This window comes from Rhinopithecus bieti, unplaced genomic scaffold (assembly GCF_001698545.2).
Source record: "Rhinopithecus bieti isolate Rb0 unplaced genomic scaffold, ASM169854v2 scaffold_1103, whole genome shotgun sequence".
Classification (NCBI taxonomy): Eukaryota; Metazoa; Chordata; class Mammalia; order Primates; family Cercopithecidae; genus Rhinopithecus; species Rhinopithecus bieti.
Genome location: NW_016803302.1, coordinates 14,888 through 33,366, shown reverse-complemented (window position 1 = coordinate 33,366; position 18,479 = coordinate 14,888). Strand labels below are relative to the sequence as shown.

The 18,479-nt window shown below is 42.4% G+C and overlaps 1 protein-coding gene across 1 annotated transcript in view; it reads left to right on the top strand.

Annotated features, from left to right (window-relative positions):
• The window catches only part of LOC108529956 (TBC1 domain family member 30), a gene marked incomplete at its 3' end in the record, with an annotated part of 70,696 nt that overhangs the window by 41,478 nt on the left and 10,739 nt on the right, over positions 1-18,479 (top strand). The window contains exons 3-6 of the mRNA XM_017872523.1: positions 11,975-12,036; positions 12,589-12,654; positions 14,489-14,614; positions 16,223-16,408. Of these exons, the coding sequence (XP_017728012.1) occupies positions 11,975-12,036; positions 12,589-12,654; positions 14,489-14,614; positions 16,223-16,408 (440 nt within the window). The remainder of the gene's footprint in view (positions 1-11,974; positions 12,037-12,588; positions 12,655-14,488; positions 14,615-16,222; positions 16,409-18,479) is intronic.

The following is an 18,479-nucleotide window of genomic DNA, read 5'->3' as shown; positions in this document are numbered from 1 at the left end:
CAGAAGACTCTTTTTAAGTCAAGAGAGTGTAATACCTTGTAGAAATAGTCTTAATGAGGACTGACAGCAAAAGGATTTCTTTGTTTAAATTTCAGTTTGTCTGAAAACACAGCAACTCAAACTGTATTGTCCAAGCATTGCCATCGGCCAACATTTATACTGGATTGAGGAATTCTAATAGAGTAATAAGACTGTCTGAATATCAGTTAAATTGGTCTCAGAGAAATCTAGGGTTGGAAGCTGCTCTACTTGTATTGCTAGTCTGGCCTCACCTCATTTTAAATGTCCTTTCACAGCATCCCTGACTGCTGGGCTTGCAGCCTTTGCCTGAGAACTCCAAAGGAGAGGACATTTATGATCTCCTGAGGCTGGATGTTATATTACAGTCACAGCATTCTTTTTTTCCTTTCTTTTCTCTTTCTCTTTCTCTTCTCTCCTCTTCTCTCCTCTCCTCTTTTCTTTTCTCTTTTCTTTTTCCCTCCCTCCCTCCCTCCCTCCCTTCCTTCCTTCCTTCCTTCCTTCCTTCCTTCCTTCGTTTCTTCTTTCTTTCTTTTCTCAGGGTGTTGGTCTGTACCAAGGCTGGAGTACAGTAGTGTGATCAGGGCACACTGCAACCTTGAAATCATAGGCTCTCAAGTGATCCTCCTGCCTCAGCCCCCCGAGTAGCTGGGACTACAGGTGTAAGCCACCATGCCCAACACAGCATTCTGAAATTTTGCTGACATCTGCCTCACTACAGCTCCCACTTAGCAGTTCTAACTTAGCCCTTTGGAGCAAACACAAAACTAATTTCACAATTTCTACCAAGTGAGTGAGGGCACCAGAGGAGTATGAGGCGAGGACCTCAGTGGGGTATCCTGGCCAGTCGGACTCACCCTGTGGGTCAGGTCTGGGTCCTGTGCTGGACAGACCTCTGGGATGACTGCTCACGGCACCATTTTGGCCTCTAGTACAGCAACAACAAACACTAATCAAAGGACAGTATTGAGCTCCTGCTTTGTGCTGTGACTTTCATTATGTCATTTAATTCTCACCGTTAACTCAAATATCATTCATTCTAAAGATGAGGAAACTGAAACCCAGACATTAAATAACTTGCCCAAGGACATAGAGGGAGCAAGTACTGGCATGAGAATTCTAACCTTTGTCTGCCGCATTGCCTCCTGGAGGGTCTCACCTGTGTCCCTTCACACGTCTCCTCATTGGCCCACACATTCTACATTGTTTCTTCTGAATGAACTCAGCCTGGAGAGCGAAGGCTTCCAGATCTGTCAAGCCAGCATTATTGTTAATTCTAATCTCTCTCCTGTTCCCGGTACTTCTCTATTCTCATCACCAAAATTAAGCATATTACATTCAAGGGCATCACCCTTCTCCTGTCTAGGGATACATTTCTAAGTCAAACAAACCTACCTCAATAGATATGAGAAACTTCTCCTTTCATACCTCTCCTCAGTGGGGTCAAAAGAATCTTAGGGCCTGGCACATGGCTCATGGCTGTAATCTCAGCACTTTGGGAGGTCCAGGTGGGTGCATCATTTGAGGTCAAGAGTTAGAGACCAGCCTGGCTAACATAGTGAAACCCCATCTCTACTAAAAATACAAAAATTAGCCAGGCATGGTGGTGTGCACCTGTAATCCTAGCTACTCAAGAGGGTGAGGCACGAGAATCACTTGAACCCAGGAGGTGGAGGTTGCAGTAAGCCAAGATCCCACCACTGTACTCCAGCCTGGGCAACAGAGCGAGACTCTGTCAGAAAACAAACAAACAAACAAACAAACAAACAAACAAACAAACAAACAATCTTAGAATGGCTTGGTGTAAGGTTGGGGAATCCCAGATAAATGGTTCATCATGACCAGGTTAAACAGTTATTTCCTCTTCTGCAGTGATGAGTGTGAATCTTCCAGTTGTATTCCTGATGTGGAACTAAAGAACTGAATACCACGACTGTAAGAACAGCATACATGAACTTTGTCCTTGGCCTGTTTTCAGGTGAAATTTAATAGCTCAATGAAATGGAGCTCTGGGAAAACATTGCAACATATTTAATACTTAAGATATAGCAAGAATGGTATCTCTCCAGTTATTCATATAGTATTTTAAAGGACCTTTCACATAGGCCTTGTGTCCTTGTCACTCCTTTTTTTTTTTTTTTTTTTTTGAGACAGAGTCTCGCGCTGTCACCAGGCTGGAATGTAGTGGCGCAATTCTGGCTTGCTGCAACCTCTGCCTCCCTGGTTCAAGCAATTCTCCTGCTTCAGACTTCCAAGTAGCTGAGATTACAGGCATGTGCGACCACCCCAGGCTAATATTTGTATTTTTAGTAGAGACGGGGTTTCACCATGTTGGCCAGGATGATCTTGATCTCCTGACCTCGTGATCTGCCTGCCTCGGCCTCCCAAAGTGCTGGGATTACAGACGTGAGCCACCACGCTCTGCCAACTGTAAACTCTTTGAGGGTAGAGTACGTACTGTGTTCATAATTGTGTCTCATAGTTCTTAGTACAGTGCCTTTCCCACAGCATCTGATTAGTGATTTTTTCATGAATAAATGAATGAATAAAAGAAATAAAAGGATGTCTTTATGTGGTCAATATCAATCTAGCTCAAGTAGTAGTGAGTCAGTTTCAGTCATTTTGAAGCAAGAAAATACTTAACAGGAAATACCAGGACAAGAAGAATAATATGATGATTTCTAAAATCTTTGGTTAGTTATGCATCTGAGGTTACATGGATCTGGCAGCAGAGTTTTAAGTACATTTCCATATGACATTCTGAGTGTGATTTGATGTTGGAATTTTAAATCCTCTCTGTTCCATGCTTGACAGAGTCCTTTCTCTAAAATTAACAGAATACAAAAGCTACACCTGATTGTCTTAAAGGATGCCTGTATTTAAATAGAGAAATTATTTTTATGACTAAGATAAGAAAATCATATAAATAGAAAATGTCCCATGTAGGTAATGTGATCTGTCAAATAATTTTACAGTTTTTTTCTTCCTCCTCAGTTTCCTCCTGTCCTGCCCCTGCATCTCTGTCATGAGGGAGAAACTTACAGTGCTCACAGTGTGTGGACTCTGTCTTGGATAATGAGTTCAAGGAACTACATTTTTTTTTTTTTTTTTTTTTTTGGGAGGGGGCCCCCCCTTTCCCCCAGGCTCCAGGCGCATGGCATGATCTCAGCTCACTGCAAGCTGTGCCTCCCAGGTTCAAGCAATTCTCCTGCCTCAGCCTCCCAAGGAGCTGGGATTACAGGTGTGTGCCACCACACCCAGCTAATTTTTGAATTTTTAGTAGAGACGGTGTTTCACCATGTTGGCCAGGCTGGTCAGCCTCCTGAAGTGCTGAGATTATAGGCGTGAGCCACTGCACTTGGCCTTGAAGGAACTACTTGTTAAGTCCCTACTTTTAGTAGGTCTGAGGAAAGTGTTAACTTCTTATGGAAGTGGTCGCAGATCTTGTCTGTTTAGGAGACGCCACTTTCACTATTCAGGAGCCGTTCACACATGTTCAAAAATTGTGGGATGAGGGGAGAGGAGGAAGAGTGGCTTTTATGCCACCAGATCCCCACTCTTTTTATTATCACAGGTGCAAAATGTCCCCATCTCCTGCCCAATGGGAGACACCACTAGATCTGGTGGTCTGATGAGATCTCCTCTGACGCTCAGCTTGTGTGCTCATCAGCACCTGCCAGGGAACTCCACAGCTGTACAGATGAGTTCNTAATTTTTTGAATTTTAGTAGAGACGGTGTTTCACCATGTTGGCCAGGCTGGTCAGCCTCCTGAAGTGCTGAGATTATAGGCGTGAGCCACTGCACTTGGCCTTGAAGGAACTACTTGTTAAGTCCCTACTTTTAGTAGGTCTGAGGAAAGTGTTAACTTCTTATGGAAGTGGTCGCAGATCTTGTCTGTTTAGGAGACGCCACTTTCACTATTCAGGAGCCGTTCACACATGTTCAAAATTGTGGGATGAGGGGAGAGGAGGAAGAGTGGCTTTTATGCCACCAGATCCCCACTCTTTTATTATCACAGGTGCAAAATGTCCCCATCTCCTGCCCAATGGGAGACACCACTAGATCTGGTGGTCTGATGAGATCTCCTCTGACGCTCAGCTTGTGTGCTCATCAGCACCTGCCAGGGAACTCCACAGCTGTACAGATGAGTTCCAGGCTCACTTCCCCAGAACAGGCTGGCTCCCTGTGGTCTCTCTCCTCACAGCAGGCTTCCAGGGCCTTTTCTCTTGGTAATTGTCAGTTCCTGAAGATGAGCACGTAGGCCCTTTTTACTTTTAGACTTTACTGTTAAACAAAAAATAGCAGCATTAGGAAATCACAAGCCTCAGACCCACTTCCCATTCTGGAAGCCCCTTGAGATGTAGTTTTTAATTCCTTGTGTTGGGCTTTCTTTCCTTACTGACTTCTTCCCCTTCTCCCATTAAAGGAAAATTCGCTCTCAAGGAAACCTCATTCCAAGCACGTAGGCCTGAAGATGCAGGGTATGGCGAATGGTCCATACTTTTTTGTTTCAGCCTGGGAGCTCACATCTATGGGGGATGTCCTCAGGTTATTAGCTCTGAGACATTTGGGGGCATTTCCTCAAAGCTTTCATTTTCTTTAGCAATCCAAATAACATTATCTCATCCAGTGTGAAGTGTTCATTGAGCCTTCCTTCCCCTAAATTCAGCATAAGTCATAACCATTCTAGACTGTGACAGTGTATAATTTGCCCAAATGTGAATTCACTATTATTTGATTGGTAAAAATCGCTTGATTAGTAAAGAATGATGGTAAATTGGCCTGGCTCCTGAGATTCTCTGGCAAAGTCCATGCTGGCTTGAGTTCTCTGTAAGTTGACTTTAGATGACATCTTTCACGTTTGGAAAACTATTCCGGACATGAAATAAGAAACTGTGAGTCACGCAATCAACATAATACTAGGCTTGGGCCATGGCTGCTTTTAGAGTATTGTGTTTTAGTGCTCATTTAATTACCTGTTTGCTATGAAAGTTGGCAGTCCTGACTTTCCTCTTCAATGTAAACAAAATAATATTGTCTAATTCCTTTGCTACTTATTGCCATCATAGCAGAAACTCATAAATTTTATTTTAAAAACAGATTTTCCTCGTAATAGATCTAAAAGGAGGTGAAATTGAATGTTCCTTTTGCAAGCAAACAAGCTTCTGTCACTACCAGTAAGAAAAGTATTATAACTAAAGAAGAATCTAAAGAGAAGTCTTTTTATCAGTCATGAGACTTGGGTGAGTTGACAGCCTAGAGTCTAGATATCAGCTTTGGCAGTCTGGAAATTTGGTATCTTCAGGTTACTGACTGCTGAGTGAACTCAGGGGTATTAACTGCTATTAACTGGTCAGTATATTCTCTGTAGTGCAGCAGAGTCTATATGGGAAATCAAATGACAATCCAAAGTTTGCTTGGTGAGCATGATGTCACAGCCAAAGGGAGCTGGATGGTCTGAGTGGCATGTGTCACAGCCCCAGGGGCAGAATGTCCTCCTCTCCACTCCAGAGACAGTGTTGTAGAGCAGAGCTGATTGCTTGTCCTCTTGGCTTGCCTAGTGATAGAAACTGAGCATGAATAGCCTCTCTTGTTAAAATTGAACACAAAACCCTCTAAGGTTTGAGCATGTGAGAGGTCTGGAAGACGAGACTGTGCATACAGTTACCAACTTGTCCTCCTGGATTTTCCCTCTCCTGCCAGTTCCTTCTGTTTGACTTTGGGTATTGATCACCATCTTCAGCCCCAGGATATATTGTACCCTCTAAAAAACTGGTCAAAGGGAAGCATCAGACCTCTTCCAATGGTTTTCAGTACAGCTGAGATAGGCTGCAACAACCAATGAGTGTCTTATTAAAATTAATAGAAAGCTGAAGGATACAAACATGTACCAAAACTGCAAAAAGTTGATGGTTGATGGAGAATAAATTTCTGTACTGGAGCTCGCAGCAAAAGGTTGGGAAATCTAAGCCAAGCAATTAGTCATGACCAGGTTAAACATGACTTCATTTTCTAAAGTGATGCCTTTTCAAAGAGTACTGCCCTTTTGAAAGCATCTTTACCTCTGCCAGGCAGCTACAACTGAATAGCTTGCATGTCCTTTATTAGCCTGCTTTACTTTTGCAGATGGCTCATCTCATTTTTAACAGATTCTTATATAGCTCATTCTTAGGGTTACACCATTTCTCACATTGTTCTCAAATTCTGAGAAGAGTCATAAGAATGCCTTCTTTTTCTGGCTTGTTTAGGCTATCTTTATGAAGGCATTTAAAGATATTCAATATTGTTTACAATCAATAGCAGCATTTTTTTTTTCTTTTGATACAGGGTATTGCTCTGTCACCCAGGCTGGAGTGCAGTGGCCCATCATAGCTAACTGTAACCTTGAATTCCTGGGTTCAAGCGATCCTCCTGCCTCAGCCTCTCAAGTAGCTAGGACTACAGGCACACACTACCACACCTGGCTAAATTATTTTATTTTTGCAGAAACAGGGTCTTGCTGTTTTGCCCAGACTTGTCTTGAACTACTGGCCTCAAGTGATTGTCCCACCTTGGCCTCCCAAATCACTGGGATTACAGACCTTAGCCTAACCCAGCAATTGTTTTTTGTTTTTGTTTTTATTTCTGAGGCAGGGTCTCACTGTCACCCAGGCTGGAGTGCAGTGGTACGATAATGGCTCATTGCAGCCTTGACCTCCTTGGCCTCAGGTGATCCTCCCACTTCAGCCCCCTGAGTAGCTGGGACTACAGTTGTGTGCCATCATGCCCAGCTAATTTTTGTAGCTTTTTTTTTTTTTTTTTTTTTTTTGGTAGAGATGGGGTTTCACTATGTTGTCCAGGCTAAGCCATTGTTTTCAAGTTCAAATTGTTTCATTTTGGCCAATAGGAAGGAGCCTGTTTATGTGAGTCTTGTGTCCTTTTGACTTGATCCCATTAATTGTGAAACATTTCCTGTCTTTTTGAGGTTATCAAAATGTTTCAGGGTCATCTTGTACTTTTTCTGACCCAAACCTGGAATCAGTCACTCCTCAAAGGAGCCTTAGTTCCTTTGAGTGGGGAATGGTTTTTAGAGACCATAACCAGGGTGCTGGGAGTGTTCATTGCTGCTGAGTTGCCCTTACTTCTAAACCTAGTCAATGGCTGTATATATTTTTTTGAAAAGAAAAAAAATGAGTTCATACTAGTGTTTCCCATGTAAATATATTATTGTAATATTTTAAAGAAAACTTAATTACTTTGGTTGTACACTTATATTTTCTGTTACACTGAAAATATCTTGGCTCCATTTGATATTAGCATAATTATTTATTTGCTTTATCCTGTCATTGATTTAAGAATTTAAGAAATATGAATATTATTAATAAGAATACTACTGAATGAAATGTAAAATTTCTTTGCAGTTTTATTTGCTGTAGGAATATGTACCACTGTTGATGTACAGTCATAGTATTGTGTTCTATGTCAACTTAAGAGAGAGAATTATTTTTTTCTGTGTTCTTATGCTATCAGTGGGATAGTCCATTAGATTGATTTGTTTCCATTAATTTTCAATTGTTAGAGTTTTCTTTTACAATTTAAAAATACTTTATTCATTTATAGTCAGGGACTAGGTCTGTTGCTCAGGCTAGAATGCAGGGGTGCAATCATAGCTCACTGCAGCTTTGAACTCCTGGTTTCAAGCCATCCTCCTGCCTTGACCTCCCAAAGTGCTAGGATTACAGGTGTGAGCCACTGTAACTGGACTATTTTATGTATTTTCAAAATTTATTTTCTTTTATGTTTTTTTAAGAGATGGGGGTCTTGCTGTGTTGCCCAAGCTGGCCTTAAACTCTTGGGCCTAAGCAATTTTCCCACCTCAGCCTGCCAAGTAGCTGGGACTATAGGCATGCTGCTCCATCATCTTGGTTTTTTAAAAAAAATTTAATTTGTTAATATTATTCCAGAGCCAAAACTACAGAAGGCACATCAAGAGAGGACTCAGTTTTCTGTTCTTGTCTCCTCCAGGATGTTCCTTCTCCCATACAAGTTTTCTAATTTGTTTTTTGGTTTATCCATCTAATGTTTCTTTTTATAAATATTAGCAAACACAAATACCTTTATATCTCCCCCCCACACCCTTTCTTTCATCCATTTTAATGGTAAATATTCCATTGGTGAATATTACCATTTGAGAATGACTTTTTTTTTTTTTTTTTTTTTTTTTTTTTTTTTTTTTTTTTTAAACCATAACGATGGGCAGTAGTTCAGAACTACTGAAGTCTGGCTGGAGAGATGAGGAACTATTACTTTTTAATACTGCTTGAAATGGGAACACTTTTTTGCTGGAAGCCCATTTTTCTAAAAGAAACAATCATGTTTTTTCTTCATTTTCTCCGCGCCTCTAATCTGCCAGGAAATAATTCAGCGCATTTCGGGCTGAAGCCTGTGCCTCGCCGCCTGTGGTTGGGTCACCGTCCCTTCTGAGGCTGCTCGGAGGAGGGAGAGGACGCTTGCCCTCGCGGGTGTTCTACCCCTGAGACTGACGCTCCTTGGTGCTCTCTCTGTTCCCTCCCAGATCTTGGGAGAAGCATGGACATCTCTGTTTCTGCTTTTGGTCCCCGAATGCAGTTGCTCGCCCACCGGCCCCCTGCCTCTGGCGCTCCTGGGCGCGGGGAATCTGGGGCCGCCCCGCCTGCGCACGGCGGTGCCGGGATTGGGGGCGGGCGCGCCGCCTCCGTCTCCCGCGTGCTCGCTCTCTCGCTCACTCGCTCCCGCCCTCCCCGCCTTGAGCGATCTCCTGCCTCAGCCTTGCAGGCTCCGCACTGCAGATGCCCGCGGCTTCCCTGTGCTCTCGGCGGCTCCCGCGGTGCCCCGCAAGTCCCAGTGACCCTCCAGCCGTGCGCTCCCTGCTCCCAAGGGTCTGTTAGCCGCGGACACTCACCCAGCTCGGCGAGCGCAGCTGCTCAGCCGGTGAGGCAGCGGGGACCGAGAGGGACGGTGGCCGCGCCAGAGCCTGGGGCGCTCCCGGATGCGGCAGGACAAGCTGACCGGGTCTCTGAGGCGCGGGGGGAGATGCCTGAAGCGGCAGGGCGGCGGCGTGGGCACCATACTGAGCAATGTGCTCAAGAAGCGCAGCTGCATTTCCCGGACCGCGCCCAGGCTGCTCTGCACCCTGGAGCCGGGTGAGGACCCAGGGCTACAGATGGGGCGCTGGAAAGTAGCGCTGGGGCTGCCCGCGCTTCTGTCTTAGCCTGACTCCGTCTAGGCCGGGGAGCGCCGGGGAGAGTCCGCTTGCCACCCGGTGCTGGGCACAGTGTTGGCACCTGCAGGGCGCAATCGGTCTGGAAGGGCAGAGGGCAGATGGGGGCCTGGGCGGGGCAGCGGCCTCCCCAGGCACGGAGAACCCGCTGTTTCCACCCACTGCCCGCGGACCCCCACCCTGCGGCCTATGCGCTTGGCCTTCTCCCCGTGGCGGGGAAGTGCGGGTGGCTGCCCGGGCCATCAGAGGCCGCACCACCTATTGTGTTCCAGGCTCGCAGGAAGCCAGACCTTGCGAGAGGTGGGGGCCGAGAGACGCACAGGTTTGACACTGGAGGTCGGCAGGGGAAGGCAGTGACTGCAAAGGCAAAATTGGGTGTTATTTTCCCAAGCGTCCCTTCAGCGTGAGTGCCGGGGTCAGCTTGAACCGGAGCCTGTAATTTGTGAGTGAGGGTAGGGAGCAGCAGGAGATCCTTTTCATAGGTGAGGTCCGGGAACGAGCCTGGCCGTGCTAGGCAAGGCCCTTCCTGCCATCAGCCTGTGTTTACCCATCCCTGCTTCTCCAGGCTGAATAACTCTGCGTCTGCTCTATCACCAGGCATCCCTCCCCGGGATTTTAAGAGCCCAGCCCTAGCGCGGGCTCCTGGGCACGGAGGTTTCTGGCAAGGAGTGGCCGCAGAGGGAGTTGGCTGTACTCTCACTGGTGCTTGGCGTTCACCTGTTCCCTGGAGTGGCACCAGCTGGGCTCCAGACGGGTTCGCGGTCTCTGGTCCCCACCCCCAGCGCCTTGGGGACCTGCTGTAGTGCCGCAGGAGAATCGAGGCGCCGAGTCCCAAAGGGTGGGATGCGGCTCTGCCTTTCCCAACCTCGTGGTTTCTTTGTTTTTCTCCCCTAGGAAGTGTCTAGTTGCAGAGGCTGTAGTCTTTCTTCACCATCTTCCTTTACCTCTTTTTTTTTTTTTTTAATCTCCTTCCCACGTTAAAAGTAAATGTTTTGTATTTCTGAATCCAGAATAGCCGTGATTATCAGATGAAACATAAACCTTTTCTCTGCCCGTATTCTGTTAGAAGAAAAGGGGGGTGAAAGTGACCTGGTTTAAGCTTTTGCATGCCGGCGGCGAATCAATTTCAGTTAAATCCTCTTGCTCATTTTTGATCATGAGAGGATAGTTGTGGTTTTGGCCAAGTAACCCCTGCTGGGTTTCACTATGGGAAGGCAATCGGCATGATGCCCAGCAGGTGCCCCGGAAAAGTTAGAAGAGCACATTGGTCAGACATACAGGGAATCCTTGTAGTGCGGCAAGAATAAGTCAGCGCGGGACCGAATTTCCTGGTCTTTGTTATCAAGCCAACGTCAGGAATATACGCTCCTCCATTCAGCACCTCGCGTCTGGACAGCACCCTCACTTCTAGGTCTTGTTTCAACATGCCTTAAAGTGTGCGCTGGGCTGGAAACACTCCTGTGGCCATTATATCACCGTTCTACGTTTGGACAGGACTTCGTTTAAACCGCCTCAGAGAGAGGCGGATCCATGGGGTACTTAATATTCCTTCGGAGAAAAAAAACACTTATCTGTCCAGGCAGAGTATGGTTATGGCCCTGAAGCTTTAAAAAGAAATATCAAGGCATAGATTGGATGCCTGGGATTCTCTGTCACAGCTTACTTTGGAAACCTAGGACCCGACTTATGCATTTACAGTGCTCTTCCAGGGTTCCAAGAAGAACACCTACATACTGTCATGGGCTTGCGAAAATCAGCTACATCTCTTTCCAGCTTCTTGACTTCACGTATACATATTTTTTAAAAGACCAGTCTGCTTGATTACTTACTATTATTTCATAAATTCCGAAGATTGTTCCTATTCATACCAACCTCTAAGAAGTGGAAGTTGTGGAGAAGTTTTCAGTACACCTAATCTGCTATCAGCAATCTTAGAAACAAAAATGCCATCATTTGATTTTTGCAATTTGTAAAATTTAATGTTATTGATAATATTTGGCATTTCTTGTGCCTTGAACTTTTGAGCAATAATTCCTTTAAAAAGTGGGGCTGGGTGCAGTGGCTCATGCCTGTAATCCTAGCACTTTAGGAGGCAGAGGCAGGTGGATCACTTGAGGTCAGGAGTTTCAGACCACTCTGACCAACATGACGAAACCCTCTTCTACAAAAAATACAAAAATAAGCTGTGCGGGGTGGCACGTGCCTATAATCCCAGCTATTAGGGATGCTGAGATGGGAGGATTGCTTGAGTCCAGGAGTCCAAGGCTGCATTGTGCTATGACTGTGCCTATGAATAGCCACTATACTTCAGCCTGGGTGATACATTGAGACTCTGTCTCTTAAAAAGAAGAAAAGGAATTGAGACTGAGATAAATTAGATAAGTTAGATAAATTGTTTCAGTCTAGGAACCAAGTCGAATGGAGGACTGTGTGACTCCAAGCTTGCCGTAACATTTTTTTGTTTTTGTTTTTGTGGTACTCCAGGCATCTGTGTAAACCACCATCATATGTAGTAAGGCACATTCTATTGCTGTAGGGTATTTTCCTATTTTAAGAATCAATATGCTTACCTTTTAGCAAAATTGACTAAAATTTAGTAAAGATACATACTTAAAAAAAATTTGTGATGATTCAGCAGAATCAAGCTTTTACTTGTATTTTTGATATAACTTGTTATAGTCTCCAAAAATAACATCTATTATGTATTTCTCTTTCAGGAGTTGATACTAAGTTGAAATTCACTCTTGAGCCATCTTTAGGTCAAAATGGTTTTCAGCAGGTAACTTTGGTTTTGAAAAGACTCTTCTTTTGGGGGTACCAACAGGGCAGGCACATTGAGATATATTCTCAAAGTGGAAATAATGTATTCTTTGATATGAATATGAAGACTAGTCACTTCAAAAATATTTTGGGTAAAGTAGCCTTTGAGCTACAAGTGACCTGGGTTTATATTTGCAATGACAAAGTTTGCACTTTCTATTAATGGTACATGTGTGAAAAAAATTTAGAGTGAATAAATTTCACACCTGTACCATAATGTCTATTATTCTGAACCCCATAACATATATTTTGGCTTATTAACCAGAGCTTCCCAGCCATTCTGTGTGTACTGCAAAGGGGTCACAGATGTGTTAAGGGTGCCCAAGGGATGGGACGTGGCACAGTAATAGCCATGGACTGATCAGTTCTGTCTGAAAGAAGCTTTGACTGTTTACCCCATTGTGCTGTGCAAATTTCAATGCATTCTATGAATGTCAACATGGGAAAAAGATTGAAAAGTGCTTGTCTAGGTCACTGTGATCACCTCCTGGGATTTCTTCTTTGTTCCTAGTGGTACGATGCTCTCAAGGCAGTTGCCAGGCTATCCACAGGAATACCAAAGGAATGGAGGAGAAAGGTAAGGGGGACTCATAGGGCTAGAATACAGAAGGATCATCTCTGTCCTTCTTTAAAGCCTCTGGAATGTCAAAAAATATATTCTAGGTTTAGTTACTTGAAAACCTGTCTTGATTATTCATTCATGCAATAAATAATTATTGATTATTTTGTGCCAAGTAATGTTCTAGGTACTAGGGATAGAGCATTGGAAAAAAACAGACCAAAGTTTTTTGTCCTCATGGAGCTTACACTGAATAAAATATAAAGTATGTCAGATGGTAATAAGTGCCATGGATAAAAATGTAGAGAGAAATAAAGAGCGTTTAGGAGAAAAGGGGTAAGGAGGTGGAATTTTAAATAGCAAGGTGACACTCGAATAGGCCCCTGAAGGAGGTGAGAAGCCAGCCATGCAACTACCTGGGAGGAGATACTCCAGGCAGAGGGAACAGCCAACGCAAGCACCCTCAGCCCTCAGGTGGGAGCATCTCGCATGTGGGTTGTATTCAAGCAAAGATGGGATGGGGCGGGGTGGGGTGGGGTGGGGCTGGGGCACAGTGAACAAAGGGGAAGAAATAGGAGAGGGGTCATAGAGGTAATGTGGTGGGTTGAGGGGGTGGCAGATCATGGAGAATCTGGGAGGCTACCACAGGTCTTGGGCTTTTGCTCCATGTGAGCTAGGAAGCACTGGGAAGTTTTGAGCAGGGGAGTGACATGATCTGACTTTTGTTATGAATGGACTACTCTGGGTACTGACTTGAGAATATGAGAGACAAGGGCTGAAATAGGGAGACCAGTAGGAGACTTGCAGTAGCTCAGGCAACAGATACATCAGGGTTGTGGTAGTGGAAATGGAGATCCTAGATATATTTCGAAGACTGAGCTCACATGAATTCCTGTTGGATTGAATATAAGGTATAAAAGGGATGTCAAAGATGACTTCAAGATTTTGGCCTGAGTGATTGGGAGGTAGAATTACTGTTTACTCAGATGGGAGGAGCAGGTGTGTGTATGTCTGTAGGGTGGATGCTGGAGTAAGTGATTGGTTTTGGATCTGTTAAGGTTGAGATGCCTATTAGATATCTAATTTGAAGGTATCAAGTGAGCATTTGGATATATGCTTCTGAAAGGTTAGGAGAGAAGTCTGGCCAGATATATGAATCAATGTTTATTACCAAAACTTGAAATACATGCTTAGGATATTGATTTGTAAGCCTAATCTTTATATTTCTAGAATTTGAAAATGGAGGGTTCCTCAAAATATTCGTAAAAATGACATTATGAAATACAACTTTCAGAAACAGATTTTCTGGATAAAATAATCAAAGGAGTAAAAATATCCAGTGGCTCTTTTTAAAAACTTATTCATTATGGGAGCCCATCTGTCAGTTTTGTGTATGTGTGTGAGAGGGATGGTTTAAAGGCAGAAGCCACTCCATGGTGAAAAAAAGCCCCATTCACCATGAGTGACCAGATGGCTCTTGCTCAAGTATGGAGAGCAACTGAGAGTCAAGTAAAACAAGCTTATGAGATTACACAGGTTATTCAATGAACAGAAATAAAATTTGAAAATCTTCTTAGTTTGTCTTCCTAACAGTATCCCTAATGCCTGGATTGCTGCTTGACACATAGTAGGAACTCAACAAATATTTATTGAAAGAGTAAATGAAAGGCTCTAAATGGTACAAATCAGTACAGCAAAAATTTCCATGAAGCTCTTGTAGATTTCTACTTATGAGCAAAAGCTGGTCTAGGGACACTTCCCATTTTCTTGTTGCATGCAATAACTACTTTCTAATAAAGGTGAAATTATATATTCTACTTTGGCATTCTCCTTTGTCTATGTAATATTTTAGGTTTGGTTGACCTTGGCAGATCATTATTTGCACAGTATAGCCATTGACTGGGACAAAACCATGCGCTTCACTTTCAATGAAAGGAGTAATCCTGATGATGACTCCATGGGAATTCAGATAGTCAAGGTAATGCCCCTGAACTTGGCCTGTCATCCTAATACAGAAGAAAGACTCTAAGAACCAGTTGCTTTTTGGACAGAGGATCGAATGATCTCTACCTTCTGGTTTGAATGAATGTATATTTTCTGCCTTCTCATTTCATTGGCTTTTTCATGGGGAACCTTGACAATAAATTTAAATGTTACCAGTAAGAAGAAAATGTTTGCAAATGAACTTTCATTCATATTCAACTTATTAATTTTCCTCCACTATAGGAGGGACCCTTTATCATGGGTCAATAATGCTGACTGGATTTTTATATAAAAGTCACTGATTGAAAAAGTTAGTTAAGTATATTTCATATGAGAATCATTTGGTTCTTATTAGGGTCTTTCATAGTTTCTTAACTGCCCATTTCTAAAGACAGGTTCAGAGGTGGGGTCTACTTCCAACCAAATACTTGTGGGTTCAAGCCAGCTGTGTAGGCAGTGGCTTGCTTACCTGGATTATTACAGTTGAACAGAGCCTGGTGCTAAAAGCCAAGGATACTGATTCTGTTTGATCCCAGTATTATCCTCTTACATAAGGCTCTAGAACATGGTTTTTGATTTTATATGAGTACATTACAGTGTGATACTAAGCTGGGGTTTTAAAAGGAAAGTTGTTTCATCCAAATTTTGGCCACCTCAAGATGGCTAATGTTTTGGCATATTTGGAGATTTTTTTAAAGGAGGAAGTACTAACTAAAATCAGCTACTTTCTGTTCTAACTTGGTCTGTTTCAGACAAATGCTAAAAAAGTTATGCAATTTTACATTGTGTACTAAAAAGCCTTTGCATTATTCACATTTAAGCTATATATTTGGAATTTTAGAATATGTTTCAAGAGATGAATATCTCATAATTTGGAATGTTTCCTTTTTGTCTAACTGGTGAATTAAGGCAATGCACTTTTTGTAACAATCATCTTATAAAGAGAATCTTTTGTTATCTCATTGAAGTGAATCTTAGGTCAGTTAATGGACTTCACTCTGAAAATTAATAGTCCCTGCTTAGGAATTAAAGATAATAGATACTGCCTTCTTAAAGCATAGCATATTTCTGTCTTTCTTATATATAATTCATAAAATAATTTAAAAAAAAGAATATAAGAATGTTTTTCTCTTATAATCACATGTTTTGCTATTTTGATTTCCTCCCTTTTGTATTTAGAGTTTTGTAGCTAAATATTATACTTTATTTATAGAAAGGAAGAATGTTACCCTCAATCATACATGTATTGTGGATGGCTATTGTTTTATCTGAGAATATTATTAAAACAAATTATCAATTTATATGAAATTATAATGTAATTATTGTTGATTCTGAGCTACTTTTTGTGGTAATCCTGGAAACATTTTGAGCTGAAAATTTGCCTGACTGAAATTCCCTTTGCAAATCTCTCTTAAACAACATATTATAAAATATTATGAAAAGAAAGCTAAAATGCATTTTGGCTCATATGTATAAAACATACACATTTTGAATAAAATTTATGATGATAATTTGATTCTGTTTATTGAGTCAAAAAATAAGGTTTTTTTGGGAAATAATATTAGGAGTTGTTTTTGAAAATATTGTTTCCCTTCCATTTTAGGACCTTCACCGCACAGGCTGTAGTTCTTACTGCGGCCAGGAGGCTGAGCAGGACAGGGTTGTGTTGAAGCGGGTGCTACTGGCCTATGCCCGATGGAACAAAACTGTTGGGTACTGCCAAGGCTTTAACATCCTGGCTGCACTAATTCTGGAAGTGATGGAAGGCAATGAAGGGGACGCCCTGAAAGTGAGTAGCAGGCTCTAACAAAGGCAATGGACATTCTTCTGAGAGTGAGAAATTGGAACTCTAATCTCTCTTCCTTGATGTCTCATCCTTTTCCAAGGTGTTTGTCACTCCTTTGTAATGACCTATGATAGCATTTCCTCCAGGTTAGAGTAATGTCAAGTGACAGACTTATGTAGCTGCCAACTGTGAGGCAAATGATTGTGTGTTTAGTATCATTTATAAGACAACATATTTTAAAGCAAGTTAAATATTAATTGTATTGGTTATTCATTGCTATTCAACAAATTAGCTGCTTAAAACAGCAAGCATGTATTATCTTACAGTTTCTTTGCGTCAGAAATCTAGGCATAGCCTAACTGCCTCAAGGACACATCGCTGTGGCGGTTAAACTGTTGGTTGGCGTTGTGGTCTCATCTAAAGTCTCACTTGGGGGTGGGCATTGGCTTTCAAGTTTGTTTATGTAGTTGTTGGCAAGATTTAATTCCTCACAGGCTGTTGGACTGAGGCCCCAGTTCCTTGCTGGCTGTTGACTGGAGGCCTTTTATAGTTCCTTGCCATGTGGGCCTCTCCATCTCCCAACCCAGTGGCTGGCACCCCCAAAGTGAGCAAGAGAGTAAAAGATAGTGAGCAAGGCAAAAGAGTTTAAGTTCCAGATTTGTAGCCAAATATCAGACGTGTCATCCCACTATATTTCCATGTTCTGTTCTTTAGAAGCCAGTCACCAGGTTTAGCTCATACTCAAGGGGAAGGGCTCATATAAGGGTGTGACTGTGTTGTGTTAGAACTGCCTCCCACACCAGTTACGCTTCATTCTGATTGGATTGCATTATTGGGCTGCTTTACTCTTTCATATTTGGAGCAAGATATGGAGGAGTTGGACTGAGAGTGAGTGTCTATGGAAGGTGTTTGCATGGAGAAGCATTATGGAATTGACTTACATTAATATCTTTTAATCTTTGATGCCTGGGACCTTTATTAAATTTTAAAAATGTATTGAGATGGGGCACTAGTGATTTAAGCTCATTGGTTTGCATGTGAGTCACTGAGTCACCAGAAATAGAGTGCTTATGAGAAACGAAACATTTTAAATGTGGAGGCTAATGCCTATTTGCTTAAGGCAAAGTGGGGTTACTAATTCATATTTGAACCTTTGAACTGCTCTTGATTGGAATGCTTTGTGATGTATGAGATAGATACTTAGTTTTTGTGTTCAAGAACCGCCCCCGCCGCAACCCTACTCCCAACAACTTGTGTTTGACTATGGTGAATACCTTATTGATGCTGTCAATCACTGATTAATGTGATGTGGAAAAATAAACAAATGTTCCTCTTGGTTTTATACATATCATGGTGGACTAGTTATAAATCCAGCTTGACATCTAAATCTGTGTTCAACCTCTCACTTTTTCCATTGATGTATTTAGCAGCTTTGAAGTCACTTGTTCATCACAAAGGCGGGGGTAGGAGAGGGAGGAAGGCAGTGACAAATACATGACTTTAAGATGTTTTTTATTAAGAAGGAATTTTGTTTGCTCAGTCTGTCAGCTTTCATCAGTTTTTTTCCAGATGTAATTGGTATGACTATAAAATGAGAATTTTCTTTAGAGCAACTGGAATACGTGAATCAAGTTAGGGGATGGGATAGAGATGTCCAGGGAAGGAAGTGTACATCCCAATCAAATTATAAAAGGGCTCAGTAATACTTGAGGAACTAGAAATTAAAAACTCACTTACAAATATGGATTAAAGATGAGAAACTGAATATTTCAGCCCCCACGAAAAAGAGCTCCATGCAATGAGATGATGTCATCATCCTTTAAGAGTGTGTAGATCTTGTGTTTAGACATTTAATATGCAGAGGAAGGTTGGCTTCATGAAGAAACACTTCTGATGTCGAGGAAAATATTGTCTGTCTGTTTTTCCAGCATAGACTCTACAAGTCATAATTACTAGGGAAATATATAGTTTATTAGAAATAGGTGAACCATTTTCCTGCTATTAGCACTTAAGTTTTACTTAGCAAATCTTTTATTTTGTTAAAATTCAGAGCTCTCCCATTTTTTAGCCAAAT